This window comes from Mus pahari, chromosome 3 (assembly GCF_900095145.1).
Source record: "Mus pahari chromosome 3, PAHARI_EIJ_v1.1, whole genome shotgun sequence".
Classification (NCBI taxonomy): domain Eukaryota; kingdom Metazoa; phylum Chordata; class Mammalia; order Rodentia; family Muridae; genus Mus; species Mus pahari.
Genome location: NC_034592.1, coordinates 85,823,831 through 85,844,316, shown reverse-complemented (window position 1 = coordinate 85,844,316; position 20,486 = coordinate 85,823,831). Strand labels below are relative to the sequence as shown.

Sequence of the window (20,486 nt, the reverse complement as noted above, 5' to 3'; positions counted from 1 at the left end):
ACACACACACACACACACAGAGAGAGAGAGAGAGAGAGAGAGAGAGAGAGAGAGAGAGAGAGAGAGAGAGAGAGAGAAACAGTAACCCTAAATCGGGTTAGATCAAGACCCAGCGGAAGCCTGAAATTCAGTCAGGTCACCCTCTGCTGCATGGATCTGTTAAAGGGTGTGTGTGTGGGGGGGGGGTATGAAGACTCAGAATGTGATGGCCCTAACTGTGAATCATCTTATTTGCCCTTCACTCAAAGGTCAGCCTCTACCTCACTCTGCTCCCCTGTGGTCTCTATTGATTGGTTTGAAGGCAGGTTACTGAAAAGAGGTTTTTTTTCTTCTTCTTCTTAAGTTCTGAAGAAAGAAGCCCTGCCGGGCTGGGCTGCCTTCTGCCTTGACATTTGAAAGAGATGGGGTCCGTGTGGTTTCAGTCAAGTTTTAAATGCCAGCTGTTGTTTGGCCTTGGGGGCTACCCCTAGGCCGGTAGGAGGGGTGTGTGTGTGGTGGGGACTTGTGCACATGGGAAGCCCTGAGGTTTGGGGAGGTGGCTAATAGTGCTCACAAAGATGCCAGATACGTCTAAACTAATAACCACATGCCATTTCCTACCAGGAACCCAACCAAAGAAGCTGCTTGGTGAACACCATGTCTTTTTCTTGGGGTGTGGTGTGAGGAATGATTTTTTTTTTTTTTTCAGAACTTTGAATGTGGGATTTTTCTTATTTAGGGTGCTAAACTGGAAAAAGACTCATCTAGACACACTTCTAGACACACTTCTAATGCAGTTTTTTTTTTAAGTTGTTTGTTTCCAGCCCCACCCCTCCCCCAATGTTTTTAAAGCATTTACTTTTCTTCCGTTTACCTCTGTCAGCGTTGTAGGGAGAGCAGGAGGGTTGTCAACAATACATACCAGAAGTGACATTTGGGGACCTAAATGTGACAATGAATAACATCAGAGGTGGGCTTAAAGAATGTTTGCTTTATCCCTTGTAGTCACGCCAGAGAAAGCCTATGCCGTCTTCTCCAGGACTTGGCAACCTCCTTAGCTAAGGAAGAAGGAGGTTGAACATTGAACTTGGCATTTTTAGCTAGGGATAGCTGACTGGCTAAGGTTCTGTGTCAGTATTTGTTCGCTGTTAGTTAATTTCTGAGCGATTTTCTCACTTGTGGTAAGGGGTGCTGCTACCGGTTTCTTTTAGCACGCAGTGACAATTTTGACAAGCAGCTTAAAGAAAAAAAAATGTTAATAAAGGATAACAATGCAGGTGTTCCTGGCTGTGGCCGGAGACATTCAAGTGGGAAAACTGGGACTGGGTACCGCTGAGGTTTTCAAATCTGCACAAGAAATCTCCACACAGCAAGGAGTCACCGAGACAAGAGAAGTTTCACCACAGACCAGGGGCAAAGCCCCGAGAGGCTCAAACAAAGGATCTGGAGGAAAAGCCGAGCTCTAGGACAATCAGGAAAGTCCCTCAACCCTGGTTGTTTCTGAAGAATGTAAACAAGTTCCCTCAGTGTGAGGTCTGCATGATACCCCCCCACCCACCCCCACTCCTGCTTTTGAAAGTCGGGTTTGCCCTTTCGTGGGACCCTCCTCTCCCGGTGAGAGCTTGCCTCTTGCAGAGTCATAGCCAGAGCTCTTCCTGTCTGTGTCTCTGCCTTAGAGCAAGTGAGCATTTTTATTTTACAATTTTAAAGAAAGAACATCCACAGCGAAGAATAATGAAAACGACCTGGGGTGAGGGCAGAGACAGCAGGTAAAAAAATTCGGCTTATCTCTGCTCTGCACACAGAGAAGACAACCTGTTTGGGCTGCAGGAACCTGAATAGATTTCCGAGAGACAGTGGCCAGAAAAATCTCTGACATTTCCAGTATTGACTCTCTTCCCCCTTCCCCCTGTCTGTTTTGAATTGTGCCTGAGAGGAAAATTGAGGTTTCAGAGTAGAACTCTATCCCAGTGACTGCCTGGAGGGATAATTGGTTCTCTGGCGTGTTTGAAAATGGATATTATAAAATGATCTGCATTTTTGGATTCCTTGGTAAAGTATCTCTGTGGCTCAAAGTACGGGGGAGCAGGGTGTCGAATACCTCCGTTTCTCAGTTCTGCATCTGTGGGTTGCACTGTTTGCTGCAAGTCTCCCCTCAAGCTCAGAAAGTTCCATTTCTTTGGGTGGAACTAGAGATTGCTTCATAGAGAAACTAAAGTCAAGGGCTCTGAGCAAGGGACTGTTAGTGAAGCAGGGGACACGGACAAAGCAGTTGTCAATAGGTCATGGATGCCTGGCTCTGTGTGTGTGTGTGTGTGTGTGTGTGTGTGTGTTTGTCTGTACATACACATACATACATGCACATGTAAATGTTGGCGTACACGTGTTTGTGAACATAAAGGTATGTTCATAATTTGTTTATCTGATTGCTGCAAGAGCCCCAGGAGAGACTGATCATCATGGTGCCAGGGAAATGTACTCTCCGCAGTAGCTGAGAGAGGAGACCCAGGGCGAGGGGTCCCAGACAGAATGGAGTTTAAAGCTGTAAAACAGCGCAGCAATTTAAGGGGATGTACACCAGTAGCATATGCAGTGGCACTGACTGATGATGGATATTGTTGCGTGTCAGGGTCTTCGGATCAGACCTAGAATAAATAAACATAAATGAGTAAGATAAATAATTATGAAGATGGGATGGGGCGAGGAGAATATCTCTTGGCATTTTCAAATCCAAACCAGATGAAAAAGAAAGGTACGATTTCCATTTTGGGTCCCTCTCAGAAGACTTCTGCAGTAAGCAGTATTTTCCAGAAGTAAATGCAGATTGTGAGGTGGGCATCTGGGAAGGAGGGGACTTCCATGCATTCTCTGTAGGTTCAGCGTGGGGCCTGTGGGCCGGGGCACAGAGGAACCTGACAGGGAGGGTGGGTGAGGATTGCGTCCTTTTTAGGTAAGAAGGTCACTGGGTTTGAGGTTTGAATGGTATTCAGGACAAAGGCAAGGTGAAGCTTGTAATGCAAGGAGTGGCCTAGAAGTTCCTGGTGGCCACTCTGTCCTCTCCGAGGTAGAGCTAACCAGGTAGAGAGTGTCCACCCAGCCAGGGATTTCTGAAGCCTTCTTTCCCTCCCCGACCCAGGCTCCCAAATGGTTACATGAATTCTGTGTAATTTCTTGTTTATCTTTATAATTTTTTTCTCATACTTTATGAAACAAGTGGAAAGATGAATGTTGAAGTTGATAACTTCAAGCCTTCATAGGTTTTAGATAAAGATGAAAACCAATAGCTGTGCTGAGGAAATGGATTGTCAGCTTCATTGGATTCGTGCATAGGTACAAAAAAAAAAGACTAAAAGGGCTTTATCACCCTTCTTAGCTCTATGGGAGAAGAGTTTCTTTGTCATGTAGGCTGTTGCTCTGTGTGAGAATATATGTTAGGAGCCCGCTACGTATAGAACCGAGGGATCAGATAGGGACTGGTATGAGCCAGGGTTAGCGAGGAGGCGAAGCGGGGCCACAGCGAACTGCGGTGCTGCACATGTGGGGGTACAGTAAGTAGTCGTGGTCAGCAGTCCAATGGTCATGGGAAGTAAAGGTGGTTGCGAATGTTTGTCTAGTATGGCAAGCCCTCTCTGCCCTCTCTGAGAGTTACAGTGGAGGTTCAGCTGGCAGAGTGCCGAGCAAGCATCCACGAGGAGGTGTGATCAATCCCTAACACCCTAGAAGCCAGAAATGGTGGTGCATGCCACCGTCTACTTGGCGTGGAGTTCTTCCTCCCGGGAAGCTGGGGCTGGCATTATTCCCCAATAACTTGATTATTTTTCCCCTGGGTCCCTCTGACTGGGTTGGGAGGTCCTCTGCTTGATAGGTGACAATGGTTGGTGAGCTGTACCCCCCACACACACACACACCTATCCTCTTCTCTGCTTACCTCAGCACCTCCATCCTGCTGCATGCGGCCCAGGGCAGCTTAACCCCCTCCCCCCCCGCCAGTCAACTGCTAGTGGCTTGGGTGGCTTTCCTCCAAACATCCTTGTTGAGAGTTTGTTTTGTTTTTTTTTTTCCCCAAGCTTCATTTTTCTGTTTGCAGCCCATTTCTCTGTGTCTTAGGAGGGGAAATGTCAGCTCTTTCCACTTCCAGGTCCTTCTGCCACTTCATTAATGTGTTGTTTTGTCCATGGCCAAGTTTGCTGATGGTGTGGCAGAAGGATGTGTTAAGTAACAACCGGCCCATTGCCAAGTCCCCAGTCATTTCCTGAGGAGTTACTATTTAATAAACTGGTGGTTTGTGACTTGAGGCTGGCTGGGGAGGTGGTAGAGAGAGCCACTGGGCTAGGAGGGGTCATGAGAAAAGCAGAGTCTCCAACTCTGTCACCACTGTCATTTAGCAACAGATGTCTGTCAGAACCTTTTGGATCCAGGCACTTGGCGGGGATGAGAATTCTTTGAGGTGAGAAACAGGAAGATGCTTAGAAAAATAGTAGGGAACACCTGAGCTACAACTTACCCCTTTCTCCTTCCTGACCCCCTTTGCTTTCTTCCGCCCCCCCCCCCAAATTCCTTCTTACTTCCCATCTCTCCCTTCCTTGGTTTCTGTCTCTCAGAACCTTTGAGCAAGCCAAAGTCCCATAGATGGCAAACTGGCGTCTTCCTAGGTAGAGTGGACGGCAGTGGTGTGATCGTCACAACCTGTAGGCCCTGTGGCTGTATTGGGGTGTGGACTTCCATCTCCTTCCCACAGGTCTGCCACGGCTACCTACACAAGTCAGGTAACCCCTGTTACCACAAGTCAGGTTTCTACACTGTGACACAGATTACAGGGGAGGGAAGGGACAAGGCCCACCTAATTATCAGCAAACAGGTCACAGCATTGCTGTGACCTCCACTGACACCATCCATTGCTACCTCCAGGTAGGGTGGCAGTGATAGGTCAGGGTGTGGGTGTGACCCTACACCTGGGCACGAAGCGGGCACATTCTGTCTGGAGGTAGTGAGTCCAAACTCCCTGTGCTTTATGTTATAGTATCTGACCATACCTTCCTTACAAAACACACACACACACACACACACACACACACACACACACACACAGAGAGAGAGAGAGAGAGAGAGAGAGAGAGAGAGAGAGAGAGAGAGAGAGAGAGAGTAGCTGGGGGGGGGCAACTGCAGAGCATTGAATTCTAACTTCAGGCCCCCTCAAATGCTAGACCCTAAGAGGTGCATGAGGGCGGGTGCCTGTAAGGCTGCAGACTCTCTGGAGGGAAGATTCTGTCTTGGCCTGTGTTGTTCTAGGCGAGGGGTGGGGACAGGAGCTGTCCTGGCAGCTGAGCAAAGAATGTGTGTGTGTGTGTGTGTGTGTGTGTGTATGTGTGTGTGTGTGTGTGTGTGTGTGTGTGGTGGGTGGGTGTGAATGAAATTCATGTCAAGGTACCCGTTCTGGGGGTGGGGGGAAGCTAGGTGCTGGGGTGTCCTGAGAATCCTGGGGTGCTCTGCAGACACCGAGGGGAGGATTCCTAGTGGAATCTGAGCTGCATTCTTGCGGGCTGGAATCTGGGGTAGGAAACTCTACCCTAACCTCAGTCCCTGGAAGATCAAAGCATTTGTGGCATGCAGTTCAAGGAGTCTGAGCTTCTTGGAAAATGGAGCCCCTTAAATATCAGCAAATCTGCGTGAGCAGACTCTGGTGACCACAGGCTCCAAGTGGGGACAAGGACTGTATGACCCAAATGGCTCCTTCAGACCCCACGCTTTTGTTTATTTTGATCCAAGCTACAGAATTTCTGTGCTCTGTATCATGAGAGCCTTAGAAAGAATTTTCTGTGTCATTTCCCCTCCTAAGCCAGAAATAACTCCTTTTCCTTGGAAACACATATTTTTCCTTCTAATAGCTCCTTGAAGGGAGAAGACCGAAAGCCAGGAAGGAGACTCTGGGCCATCTGTTGGAATCTATTCCTTTTGATTTGGACAAAGGAATTTTTACCAAATGAAGAAAGTGGGAACAGATTTAGGGACCCTGTGTCACCTCCTCCACCCCCTTAAAAACATTCTGATTCTTATCTTGACTCCTTAAAAATACAGTATAATTCTTGTCACCAAAATAGACAGCTGATTTTTAAGTTCAACAAAGATTTGCAGAACACCAGCTGTACCCAGAATCCTGCTGGAGTGGGGTACTAAAATAAGAAGTGGTCCTTGTCCTCAGGATCTACAAGCCTAATGGACATATTTAGTATTTGTGTGTGTGTGTGTGTGTGTGTGTGTTATGTTCAAGTATTCATAGATGTGTGTGTCCCTGTCTGTGCATGTGGAGGCCAGATATCGGATGTCCTGTCTCTCGTTCCCCATCTTAATCCTTTGTGGCTGAATGCCTCACTGGACCTAGAGCTGGGCTGCTAGATTGCAAACCTCAGGGAGAACCTCCTGCCCAACCCTCTTACAGCGCTGGGGTAATAAGAACTCACTATCACACTCCTGCCACCTGGATGCTAGATATTTGAACGTAGGTCCTCATGCTTGCCTGAAGTACATACCTACTGAGGTATGTCCCTAGCCCTGGAAGTATTTATTAATTCATATCATAACCTGGAATGATTTTTGGTTTTGTTTTCTTAGTTTCTCTTAGCACCCTAGTTCGTCACTGCCTCCCTTAGTGTATATAATTAGGGTGATGGGACAGATGATATGAACCCCTCCTGGGGTATGTGCCTTGGAAATGTGATCAAAGAGAGCTTGCATATTTGTTTTGGAAGAAGGCCCGGATTCCAGTGTTAACAACAGACACTCAGGAGTCTTTAGCAGTGTGGAGATGGCCTTTCTGAGAGCCCCGTCTAGCTCAAAGGACATGCGAGGGCAGATATTCTAAAGCAGTGGTTGTCAACCTATAGGTGTGACACCTTTGGGGGTCCTACATCAGCTATCCTGCATATCAGATCTTTACTTTATGATTCATAACTGTAGCAAAATGACAGTTATGAAGTAGAAATGAAATAATTGCATGGTTGAAGGTCACCATGACATGAGGAACTATAGTAAAGGGTCGCAGCATTAGGAAGGTTGGGAATCACTGCTCTGAGGTCAGTGGGATTTGTGCTCAGGTGGTGTGACTGCTGTCCTTTCCCCTCATCTGAGCAGTCTTTCTCATCCATCTTGGCTGCCAGGAGGTCTAGATCAGCTGACATTGGACTGTGTTCTTGCTTTCTGACCCGGAGGCGGGACACAGTTGCTGGGCCAGAGCTGGAGAATAGGTTGAGGCTGTGTTGTAATCCCCTCTTGTAATCCCCTCTACAGTCCCTAGGAGTTTTTCCCCCCTCCAACAAAATTGGCATGCTTCAGTATGGTGTTATTCTGACTCTAATTTGAGTTCCATCTGCCATCTTGAAATTAAACAGTGGCCAATTACATCTTAAAATTGGGTCATATCTGAATCCTGGTGGGACTTTAGAATCTGGATCGTGTGTGCTTATCACAGAAATGTGCTAGCGCTTTTGATAACTTTCTTGGTACAGAGGTAGGAGAGACATCTTGTTGTGCAAGCTGGAGGACCTCCTAACACCCATGAAAAGGCCAGGCCTGGTTGCATGTTGTAAACCCAGTGCTGGGAAGGCAGAGGCAGGCAGGAGGATGCTAGGGGCTTGTTGGATAAATAAGACTATTGCTGAACTAGTGTTCTTCAGGTTCAGTGAGAGACCCTGTCTCCAAAGAATAAATGGAGAAGAGGCTACTCTGACATCATGCGCTCACAGAGGCAAGGAAGGAGACACATACACACAAACACACATGCCCCCAGAAACACTCAGTACATCCATGAAAGTCCTGCTGTCACTGACTTTCTTTACTTCTCACTCCTGGGAAGATGTTAAGCTCTTGCCATCACTGTCACTCACTGGTTACTAAAGATGTGGATGGTGGCACATGTCTATAATCATTAGCTTTTGTAAGAACTTACTGGTATGCCAGTGGTATCATAATAATGAGAATTTAAATGTTCCCAGCACAAAGACATGTTAAACATCTGAGATATGCCACTTACTGTGATTTCCTTGCTACACATGACACATTTGAAGTGTCACAAATACACAACTGTGTTGTATGTCCGTTAACATTTTTAAGTGTGAGGCTGGAGAGATGACCTAGCAGTTAAGAGTGCATACTGCTCCTGCAGAAGACCCAGGTTCAGTTCCTGCCACCTGCACTGGTTGACACACAGCTCCAGCTCTAGGGGATTCAATGCCTCTGGCCTTTGTGAGAACTGCACTTGATGTTCATAGTCCCACTCAGACAGACACAGACAAGTGATTGTGAACAGTAAACACAAATGTTCTTTTTTGTTTGTTTGTTTGTTTTGTTTTTTCGAGACAGGGTTTCTCTGTACAGCCCTGGCTGTCCTGGAACTCACTTTGTAGACCAGGCTGGCCTCAAACTCAGAAATCCGCTTGCCTCTGCCTCCCAAGTGCTGGGATTAAAGGCGTGCGCCACCACACCCGGCTGCTACAAATGTTCTTAAATTGAAATCAATTGAAAACATAATAAAACAGTATAGCTAGTGAAAAAACGAAGAAAGCTAGCGAAGGCAAGGAGGGGGCTGGAGGCACACTTCCAGTACTTAGGAGGCAGAGGAAGGAAGGTTACAAGTTTGAGACCAGACTGGGCTCCATAATGAGACATGGTCTATAAAGTAGGTGAGCAGAACCCGAACCGCTGTGGTACCTACTCTCCTCCCACTCATCTGCACATACTGCTGTCATCAGTATTGTGCTGACTACCTTGTCAGCTAGAGTCATCTGAGAGCTGGGAACTTCAGTTGAGAAAGTGCCCCCCCCCCCCCGAAGATTGGGCTCTAGGCAAGGCAGGCACTGTTCTTAATCAGTGATTGATGTGCGAGGGCCCACTGTGGGTAGTGCCAACAACGGGGCTGACGGTCCTGGGTGCTATAAAAAAAAAGCAGAGTGGGCAAGCCATGAGGGGCAAGCTAATAAGTAGCACCCTTCCATGGCCTCTCTGCATCAGTTCCTGCCTCCACTCCACGTTCCTGCCCTGCTGTGTTTCTGTGTTGATTTCCCACAGTTGACTGTAACTCAGGACATGTTAGTCAAATAAATCTATTCCCTCGTGGATTGCTCTGCTCATGGCGTTTCATCACAGCCATGAAACCTAGATCGAGACATAGAAACCCTAACTGAGACAGACAGCTATGTTGGGAGCTTTGGGTTTTATAAAGGGCTGTGTGAGGAAAACATTGGCCTTTACTCTCTACCTCCCGGACAAGGGAGCACAGATCTTTGATAACCTAATGAGAGAGGCCCAGAGAGAGGTACCAGGCCATCAGTGATCCCAGAGTTTCTGTAGCTCACATAAGGGTGGTTTTGGGTGTTAGGGACAGACAGACAGACAGATAGACACACACACACGCACACGCACACGCACACACGCACAGAGGGAGGAGGTCTTAGCGAGATGCTTCAGAGTAGAGTGGAAAAGAGCTTAGCTTCTGGAACCAGGAAGAACAGTCTTACCTCTTATGAGCTGGCAGCCATTGGTAAGTGATGAAGGATTCAAATTCTCTGATAGATGTGGGATACTCATTCACTGCTGGTTGTAACCAGCCTGACTCTCTCTACAACTTTCCCATGCACCCTGTTGATGGACGCATGATCAAGGCTGCCTGAAAGTTTGCAGTTGATCTCTTTCTGTTGTATCAAGTATGAGGAACCATAGATTTATTCTTTTTAAAATTTATATATATATATTTTTGATTATGAGTGTGTGTGTATGTATGTGGTCAACAAGAGCAGGAGGAGTTGAACCCCACTGGGGCTATGGAGATACAGGCAATTGCAAGCCACCTGATGGGAGTGCTGGACGACCAGAGTCACTTCCCAGCTGCCTGAGTGTGTTTGTTCTGGGATGGAGGTCTTTCTTTGTAGCCCTGGCTGATCTGAAACTCACTATGTAGAACAGGCTAGCCTTCAACTTACGTTGATCCACCTGGCTCTGCCTCGAGAATTCTGGGCTTGCACCACCATGTCTGGCTCCAAATTTATTCTAAAAAAGGTCCCCCACCCCCAAATCTCACTCTGTTTAGTTTCTCATTTGTCTAGGCTCTCCATATGGGTTTAAGTCGTCAAGAGCCTTAAGGGCTTTGGGCTCAACAGTGAATTAGACTGGGTCCCTTCTGTATCTCTTAGTTTGAGAGGTGAGTGGGGTGGTGATTGCATTTGGCCTTTTGACTTACTACCTTTGGGCTGTGTGGTGTTTCACAGTCTTCCTCTGAGGCTCTTGCTCTCCCGGGACAAAGGGCTTCTTACACTTAGAAACCTGACTAGCACAAGGGGCCTGAAAAGTCTGCGCTGCGAGTGGGAATTGGAAGAGTTGGAAAGATGCCCTCTAGTGGAGCTCAGTCCAGTCTCCTGGATCAGAGTCGCCCAGCTCTCACGCTCTTTGTTCTCTCTTGGCAGAACCAGCTTCTTGCAAAAGGGCTGTCCTTTGTGGAGGAGAAGATCAAGCAGTGTGAAGGCAAGTACGAGGAGACGCTGGTGCATGGGGCTCTGACCCAGACTCTGGGGTTTGCAGGGTTGAGTCACATCTGTCCAAAAGCAGCAGACTCGCAGTGAGTGAGTCACCCCTGCCTCTTGCCGCCTTCAGTGGTTTGAACCAGCTGCCCCTGTCAGTGCAACACAGACTTCTTTTGCAAAAATGGGCTGGGATGCGGTTGATAGTGGAGACCCAGGTAAGGGGTTTCCCATGGATGCATCCTGGGGCTGCCCTTTGAAGAGAAAGGGGCGGTTGCTCTACTGCAGATGCTTCTGGTCCATCTGCTCTGTTCCAGGCTGTTTTCTATCCACCATTGCATTATTTCTTGGGCTCATACTAGACAGAGGTGCTCCCAATTTGGGGAACAATAGACAAACAGGCTCTCAAAGCTATGTGAGCTGACAGATGAAGAAAGTTTCTCGGTCTGTCTGTAATCCAAGTAACTGGATAGAAAGAACGTGATTGGAGAGAAAGATCAGGGGGTAGTAGTCTCAAAGGAAAGTCGGCCCACCCCTTCCATTCCACTGAGGGTTTCTAGGGACTTGGCTTAGTGTGTTCTCTAGTTCTCTAGTGAATCTTGGCACATTTCTCCCTCCCAATCTGTCTGTCTGTCTGTCTGTCTGTCTGTCTGTCTCTGTCCTTCTCCCTCTCTCCCTCTCTCCCTCTCTCCCTCTCTCCCTCTCTCCCTCTCCTCTTGTATCCCAGGCTGACCTCAAATTTACTACATGGTGGAGGATGACCTAGAACTTCTGATTGATCCTCCTGCCTCCACCTTCCAAGTTCTAGGATTACAGTATGCACCACCATGCTTGGTTTATGCTGTTAGAGATTAAACCCCAGGGCTTTGCAAATGCTAAGCAAGTACCTTGTTAACTGAGCTACATCCCCAGCTCAGAATCTGATGTTAAAGGGATGAAATGGGGTGAGGACTTGCAGCGAGTAAAAAGTGACACCATCCTTATGATAGGCCACAAGGAGGTCCAGACACAGACTTCATGGGGCTGTATCTAACCATATACTAGAGTATATGACTTCAAAAACTTGAAGGGTATTCTGTCCAGTGAACAACATTTTCCCCTATTTCCTGAGAATGACACCATAATATGGCACCTGGAAAGACAAAGTTGGAAGAAAAATGAGAGCTAGATGCTAGAAAGTTCTGGTGCTTGGCTCGAAGTAAATGCCCACCCCCAACCTTTGGAAATAACCAATGATAGCAAATGGATACACACACACACACACACACACACACACACACACACACACACGCACACACTTTTTTCTCTGGACCACATATAGACTGTAGTTTTTGTTTCTCTAAGTCTGTAAATACCCACTAAAGCAATTGCCATTCTTTGATATTGGCACTGGAGATATGTTTCATCAAGGGAGAGGGCTTGCTGCTCTTGCAGAGGACCTAGGTTCAGTTCCTAGTACCCAGATCAGGAGGCTCTTCACTACTGTCTGTAGTTCCAGCACTAGGGGATCTGACTCCCTCTTCTTCCTCTTCTAGCTTTCTTGGGCACCTGCATGTGGTACACATGCACTCATGATGCACACATACATACATACATACATACATACATACATACATAAAAATTAAAGATCTCATTTGAAGTTGTGATAAAATGTCTGCCTGTCACCCCCTCACAGTTCACAGCTGACTTTTCTCCTCTCTGTCGTGGCCTCCAGTTCTTTGCCCTGAACTTGGAAACACCACCCCTTGGCACACTTGTGTTCTCATAACCACTGTTAACACCTTGCTCCGGAGTTTTGACTAATAGGGATAATACAGTAGTTGTATTTTTGTTAAGTCTCTTTCATCGGCTTTAATGACCTCTTAGTTCATGTGTGTTGGCACTTGTCAAAAGCCACATAGGTTTTTTTTGAGGCCAATTACTCCACTATATAGCTAGATAATGTTTTCTTCATCCAGTCACCCATCAGTGGTGACTTGTTTTGACTACGAAGTTAGTGGTTCTTTGTATCTGGGAATCAGGTTAGTACACAGGTATTGGAAGGTGGTCCTCCAGTCAAGGGAGGGGTAAGAAGCATTTGTTCCTGGCTATACTGCTTGTGTGTCAGTCTGTATATTTTGTATGTCAGTTCTGAGGAGTTATTGAAGCTCCTGGAAATGTGTAAAAACCAGCTCTAGGAAATAGGTACTAAGTAAGATTGAGATGTCCTTGAATCAGGAAGGTGGACGTGTGGATACGAGTGACCCTCAATTAGAGGTGGACTCGAGTGGAAACCCACAGATGGAGAGTCATTGGGATGACTGAAGATCATCCAAGATTTTGTGCCTATAAACCCAAAGCATGGCCAGGGACCTGGTGACGCAGTGCAGGCGTCTCCATGAGGCTTCCTGGTCTCAGGTCTGTGGTGTTGGAGCTCTTTTCTTCACACTGAACAGGTTTAGGAGGACATTTAACAAGTGTCCTCATCTTTTGGTTCCATGCATTAGAACTTCAAGAAAGGTTTTGTTTGGTTAAAAGGATTCTTGTTTGGGAATAACCAGGATGCCCTGTGTGTGCCATTGCTTAGTGAAGGCACCCTGGCTCCATGCCTGCTCCCACTCGGGGTTGTGGCTGCCTTCAGCTGTACGTAACAGCAGCTGCTGGGCAGGAACCACCATATTGTTTCCTACAGTTGCACTGACCGTCCTTCTCAGGATGTTTTTATAGCATCCTGTGTGCTGCTGACAACTTCTGTGGTGTAGTAAAGGGAAGCTGTGATGACAGCCATCTAGAACCTTCCATTCAAACTCCTTCACCTTTGCGGGAGCTGACTCTGACTTATTGGCTGTTTCTGAGAATGAAGCTACCCCTTTCTTCCTTTGTTGGTCTGTGTCTGCCGCTCTCACAGAAGACTTTCTGGAGCCTTCTTTCCTCCCTGATCTTTGCAGCCATCAGTCAGATCCAACCTTCCAGAAGGTACCTCCCAGCTCCATGGTGGAAGGACTCTTTTATACACTCATGAGGCCTCTGTCTCAGCACGGAAGCAGGCACAGCGCTGCCCCCCCGGGGTTCTCCCTCCTTCCCTTCACCATAGAAAGCTTCAGAGAAGGGCTATCATCAAAGCAGTCAAAACAGCCTTCACCCCTCTATGGGGTTCATTTTGGATTTAGGAAACCACATTGAAAGGTGATTCTATGCGACTGATCAGTCAGTAATTGAATGCCAGGTCCTTTGTAGGTTCTGGGGAAGCTAAACTGGAAATGGGAACAGATATGAATCAAATCATCATATATTAAAATATGTCAGTCATGTGTGAGTGTGTTAGTGATTCGGGGTATGTAGCCAAGGTTAGGACCGCTAACATATTCAGGGTGGGCTTTAGTTGGCTGGAGGAAGGTTTCTATAAGAATTAAGTCTGAACTGAATCTATGAGGATTAACAGGCAAGTTCGCCGAGGAGGGGGGAAAGAGAAGGCTGGGCAGAAGGAATTTCATACGCAGAGGCTCTGTGCTGTGAGGAGGTGTGATGAGTCTGAGGCGCAGAGCTCAAGCCTGCATAGCCACACTCCAAAGCCTGAGGGAGGTCTAGCTGAGGACAAAGACCCAGGAGACGGACACAGCGCCTCTTGGCTGTGTGACCCATCTTGTAGAAGCGTCCTTTCTCTAAGAGAAAACTGAAAGTGTTCCGACAAATTAGAAAGGCTTGCTCTGTAATGTCGCCTCCTTGGGTCAGATGGTGCCTCCTGCCGCTGAGAGACCTGGCATCTGCAACAGCCTACACAGTTGGCGCTGGCCATGCTTTGCCATGACGGCTTTTCCATAGTGGTTAGTTGAAGTGTCTGGCTTGGTGCTCCGCACATGGACAAACCTGTCCCAGACTCTCAAGTTCTATCGGAAGACAATTCTAGCAATGTTTGATTAGTGCTTTGCCAGGAAAAGCAGAGGATGCCACAAGTCTGCATCCACCCTGACCTTCCAGCAGCTGCAAGCGATGAGCTTTGCCCTTGTTCTGAGCTTTCTCCCCAGCCATTGCTTTTATTGGCCATTAAGTTAATAGACAGAAGACGCTAAATGAGCCTATCAGGATTTGTTCCATGGAACTAATGGTGTTTTGCCAGGCACGGCTCTTGGTGTCTCTTGTCTTGGCTGACCCAGTTTCTCTGCTTAAGATGAGCAGACAGTAGTAGCCCATCAGCTCTGACATCTAGGTCATTAAGCAGCTGCCACCTCAACTGGGCTCTCTCCCTCTCGAGTCCCTTCAGTGGCATGAGGTGACCTTTGTACTGTAGCCTGTGGGTGGCCTTTGGCTTCCTGGTGCCAGGGTGAGCAGGCACAGTTAGGAGGTGCCTCCCAGCTACAACATGAAAGTGATACTGGAGATCTCCTTTCTGCTTCTTACCTGACAGCTCAAGCCCAGAATCAGGCCAGAGTATATAACTGCAAACAGTGCATGACAACAGTGCAGATGGAGCAGGGAATAACCACTGTGCAGACAGAGCAGGGTGTAACTGCAGACGGAGCCATGTATAACTGCAAACAGAGCGGTATGTAGTGGTGCAAACAGAAAAGTGTATAACTATGCAAACAGAGTGGTGTGTAATCAATCGTGCACACAGACCGTTGTATATCTGTGCAAACCAAGCAGTATATAACTATGCAGACAGACACCGCTGTGTATAATTGTGCTAACGGATCAGTGTACTGCTGTGCAAACAGTCTTCAGAAGAAACAGGTAAAGAATGTGAGGTCAGGGACCCCAGCTTTGTCTTTCTGCTGTGTATTCTTGGTCTAGTTACATGGTGTCTCTGAGTCTGTAAGATGGGGTAGGAGGGCCTACTCATGGATAGTGTTTATCATGTGATCTCCCTTTTATGAGTTCGAGGGTAGAAAGGCCCTGTAGCACTGTGGCCGTGCCCCCTCGGTGCTACCAGCTCTCGGCTACAAGTTCCCTGGTATATTAGACTTTACATTTGAGGAGGAGCTGTCTCGTGGCCTGTTCTGTTGAGTAATAGCATGTTCTCTTCTTTCTCCTGTCTTCTCTCCTGTGTGTAGGTGACAATCGTATTGAGGTTCTGGCTGAAGTCTGGGACCACTTCTTCACCGAGACTCTCCCTACCCTGCAGGCAATATTTTATCCGGTTCAGGTCAGTATCACTGGAGTGCACTGAGTCAGTCTCCTCCACTGACCGAGGCGATCAGGACTCTTGCTAAGAGGGGACAGTCTGGAGGTGGGCCATCTTTCTTAGTAAGGGCTCCAGAGGCCTTTTGAGCATTCTACGTCTATAACTTCAAGTGAAAAGAGGGTCTTATATATAATCAGCAATTTGTAGCTTCTTGTTACCTTCATGGTTTCGAAATTACACACACACACACACACACACACACACACACACACACACACACACACTGAACAAGGTGAGTTTTCTTTTTCCTTCTCTTTCCTTCTCAGCCCACCTGTCCTTTTCACAGGCTTTCTCTTTGAAGTGCAGTTTTAAAGTACCTTATTAGTGCACATTGATCAGAAAGTGTCGGTTCATCAGGATAGCATCATGTGTGTGTCTAGTGCACGTTCCTGGTTTTCACCTCCATTTCACCCTCTGTTGCTGCTCCCTCCTTCCTCCCCACTCCTGCTGGGCCCCTTGAAATACATTTTAAGCAAGTTGCTCTTGTCCAGAATCCGTGGGAAAGAATGATGTTCCTTGGTCTCTGATGGACTCTCTCACCCAGAGAGCTATGTGATGTAATCGTGCTGGGTAGGAGGATGTGCAGGCAGGAGCCCTTAGAGTGGGCTTGTCAAGGGTATTTAACTTTACGCACATCGGTCCCTGCAAAACATGGGATAGGGATTTAGGGCTGTCATATAGCATAGCAGTTAAGTGTTTGCACCATTCTTGTAGAGGCCCTGACTGTGATTCCTAATACCCACAAGTGGGTGGTTCACAACTGTCTGTAACTCCCACTCCAGGGGATGCAATACCCTCTTCCAGACTCCATGGGCCCCTACACTCATATGTATAAACTCACACGAAGAAACAAACATATACTTACAATTTAAAGTAATAACAATAATAAGTGGTTTTCTAGAGTGTGGGATTTAGGGGAAAGACTCTTGCTTGTCATGGAAACGTGAGGCTCTGCATTGAGATCCTCGTCTCCTGTTTAGAAGTCGGTGTGGCTGCACAACGGTGGTTGGGGGAGACAGGCAGATCTCTGGGCCTCGATATCCAGCCAATCTAGCTTAACTGGTGAGCTATTCTTCTCCCAATTGCTTGCACATACCTGCAGCTTGCTCACATTCCTCTTGTCCCCCTGGGGTTAAGGCTTTTCCTGGTCTGCCTTGTTGGAAGTGTGAGTGTAGTAGGCAGACTAGAAACAGAGCCACCAGCAATGGTTGGAATTTCCTTATTCCCCATCGAAGGCCCCTGGAGATTGTTTGCACTTCACTGATGGTGTTTCAAAGGAGCACTCCATACCCAATGTTTAAGTGTTGCTCAGTGATGTCACTTCCCATTGCAGACTTGCCTGGCTGCAGTCTGCTCCCCTCATCATGCTCAGTCTGCACCAGTGTGCCCACAGATACCTTCTCACTTGCAGTTGTCACCCCTTAGCAAGCAGCAGGTCCTCAGAAAGACAGACCTGAGGCTAGGGTTCACTGATGTAGCAAATAAAAATACTAGGTGTTACCTTAGCATTGAATTTTATATAAGTGACAAATAATGCAGTCTGATATATGTACATATGAGAAGAATTTAGCCAGCATCTGTGATAGCATTCCTTCTAGGCCGCGCCCCACAGTTACCTGGCAACAGTCAAGTAATGCCTGACTTACTATAAAAGGGCCTGTTTGCCCCTCCCTCTCCCTCTCCCTCTCCCTCTCCCTCTCTCTGTATTTCTCTGCCTATCTCTATCTCTACTTCCTCTTCAACTCCCCTCCCCATGTCCTAAATAAACTCTATTCCATATTGTATCCATTGTATGACTGGTACCTCAGGGGAAAGGAATACCTCAGCATGGGTTCTCAGAGGCACCCCTTCCCACCTTGCCATACCACATTTTTACCAAACATATACTGGTTCTCTCTCTCTCTCTCTCTCTCTCTCTTCATAAAACACAACATCTTATGTTCGATCTGTTTAAACCAAAGGAAGAGGATGCAAACACAGGTGAGGGTCATTTATGCAGCAGCTGCCAGGACATGACAGTGGCCGTGGAATGTGGGGTGTGAGTCAGGATGGGCACTGAGGGAACTCAGAACCAGGCAGGAACACAGTCATAGAGACCTAGGATGGCTCTGTTTGGATTCTCTTAAGAAGTGGTAAGATCTGGCTGTGCATGGCATGGCTGCTCATTTCACTCCTCGAGCCTCCCCTGCCCCTGGCCCCACCAACCACACAACTAAGTGGCCCACTCACCTGGCCACTCTCTCCCCTGTTGACCTTGAAGGGCATCTGCCTGTGCTAACTCATTTTATTTGCTAGACGAGATGGAGAGGGAGAGACCTGGATTCAAAGTTTAGGTGGAATATTCAAATGGGGTGAGGAGATCCCGAACAAATGGGCAGAAGGCACGCTCTGTGGGCAGCCTGCGTGTTGGGTAATGTGGAGGTGATTTTTCTGTTTCAAGGACAGAGGTTACAAGGAGATAGACTTGCTTTTACTTTGGGATGAGTAGGTTTCCTTTCTCTGTTCCACTATGAAGTGAAGCCATGGCAGAGTCTGAGGACAACCCAGGGCCCTGGTTAATGGTCATGAGTAGTAGCCAAACAGTGATCGGCTTGTTTCTGTTAATATAAACTGAGTACCTCATCTCTCCTGTTGAGTGCTTTTGCTGACAACATGGGAGGCCAGTGTTTGTACAGGAAAAGGCCTTTGTGGCTGCTGGGACCATCCATGTAAGCTCCACATTATGTGTATTACGCACATACACAAGAATGGGGTACTGAGGACGGTTTTGATGTTAAGTTGTATCTCCCACACTGGTCTAGGAATGCTTAGACTCACTTTTCCACATGGGAGGTACATGGTGCTGACACTATACAGCCCTCTGGCTAGTTACTAAGCAGAGTCTCTTCTTTCCTGAGCATGTATTGCTTAACCTTCGCCTGGAAGACTGGAAGGCAAAGACTTTCATCTTTTCCAGGGGAGTGTGCTGTGACCCTCCTGCCTAGCCCACTCCCAAGTGACTGCAGGTACTTGTGTGAAGAGGTACTGCTGAGAACATTCTGGAAAGGAGATAGAGTGGGAAGGGGTGGAGTAGCAATAGAAAAAGTAGGTTGTTGATTTGAGAAGTTGCCCTAAATTTTCAGATCTGTTCCTCTCCTTCCTGCCTGGCTGTACAGGTGCGTTTGGAATAGGTTGCTCTTGAACATCTACGTGTTTGCCCACTTAACCAGTCATCTCTATACCCTCCAATGTGTGAGAAAGTGTGCTCTCAGATACAGATGAGTCAGTGCATTCTTTAGGGAGGGCAATGTGGCAGGATCCATTAAAGTAAGTGTGTGTGTGTGTGTGTGTGTGTGTGTGTGTGTGCGCGCGCAGAGGCTGGAGGCTGGAGGCCAATGTCAGGTACCCTTCTTGACTGCATATTTTTTGAGGCAAGATCTTACTGATTTGACTTGGCTGGGTTGACTGACCTGGAAACTCTAGCTCTGCCTATCCAGTGGTGAGATTACAGACTTCATCTGGTTTTAAAATGTGGATTCCATCACCCTCAGGCCTTCGTGCTTGCTCAGTTCTCACTGTATGTAATGAGCCATCTCTGCATCCCAGTGTAAAGGCAGATGTGCCATCTCTGCATCCCGTTGTAAAGGCAGATGTTGATAGGGTATATTTTCTTCCGAAGAGTGATATCGATCTGCGTACACTGATAAAAGTGTCCAGAGAACTGTGGAGGAACATGTTTATTGCAGCATTGTTGTGGTTAAAAGGGGGAGGGGCATTTTAGTTGATGCAATGGCAGTTAGAGTATGAATACATATTGGAATGCTAAGTGTCCTTAAAGTAGTACGGGGCAGGGGAGAAGCATCGCGTGCTGATTTGCAAAGGTGTCCAAGTTATACTAAGCCAAATAAAGGCATGAAGAGTGTGGCCTCTGTGTGTTTAAAGGTTCTGTGTGCAATTTTATAGAGGTAAAGACTGTCTAGAAAAATTCAGAAGATGAATCCGAGCCTTTGAAGAATGGTTTCTTGTATGAATACCAAGAACGCTACAGAAGGTGGCTTCTGCTTGCCCTGTGTCTAAACAGTTTCTAGGCTTGAATATCAGCCTAGAAATATTAATTGCTTAATGATTTAAAATTGAAATCCAAAACAACCAAGAGCCACCATCCCCCTGGCTGACAAGTGGAGAGGTCTCCGGTGCCTGGGGAGCCTCCGGGGGCTTCCCAGAAAGGCCAGTAATGCAAAGTGGTCATGCAGTGGCTGGTAGGGTTCTGCAGTTGCCCTCCTACTCCTTGCTCTCTCTTCTTCCCTTCTTCCCTTGTCTTCTTCAGATTCACATTCAGACTAGTTTCACAAACTCTGACTACCCTTTCCTGCCTCCACATTTTCCTGCCTTGTATGATTTAAATTAAACACTTCTACTACTGAGACCACATAAGGGGCGTAGCCCCAACTTGGATAGTTTCTGTCAGCCCCCAGCATCCTGTATGACTAAGTAGCCTGGCCTAAACGGAGCAATGAATCTGGGTCTTGCCCTCCTAGCTGTCTAGCTGTCAAGCATGGGTAATACCAGCTTCCCGACTTTAGGTGCAGTAAAGAAATCACTGTGGTCGGAAGACCCAACAATACCTCTCCTGGCCATATACCCAGAAGATGCTCCAACTGGTAATAAGGACACATGCTCCACTATGTTCATAGCAGCCTTATTTATAATAGCCAGAAGCTGGAAACAACTGTGATGTCCCTCAATAGAGGAATGGATACAGAAACTGTGGTACATTTACACATTGGAGTACTACTCAGCTATTAAAAACAATGAATTTATGAAATTCTTGGGCAAATGGATGTATCTGGAGGATATCATCC

General features: G+C 47.2%; 1 protein-coding gene across 1 annotated transcript in view; it reads left to right on the top strand.

Moving 5' to 3' along the window:
- Prr5l (proline rich 5 like) overlaps window positions 1-20,486 on the top strand; it is an 83,681-nt gene that overhangs the window by 40,761 nt on the left and 22,434 nt on the right. The window contains exons 5-6 of the mRNA XM_021194358.2: window positions 10,431-10,488; window positions 15,515-15,606. Coding sequence (XP_021050017.1) covers window positions 10,431-10,488; window positions 15,515-15,606 — 150 coding nt within the window. The remainder of the gene's footprint in view (window positions 1-10,430; window positions 10,489-15,514; window positions 15,607-20,486) is intronic.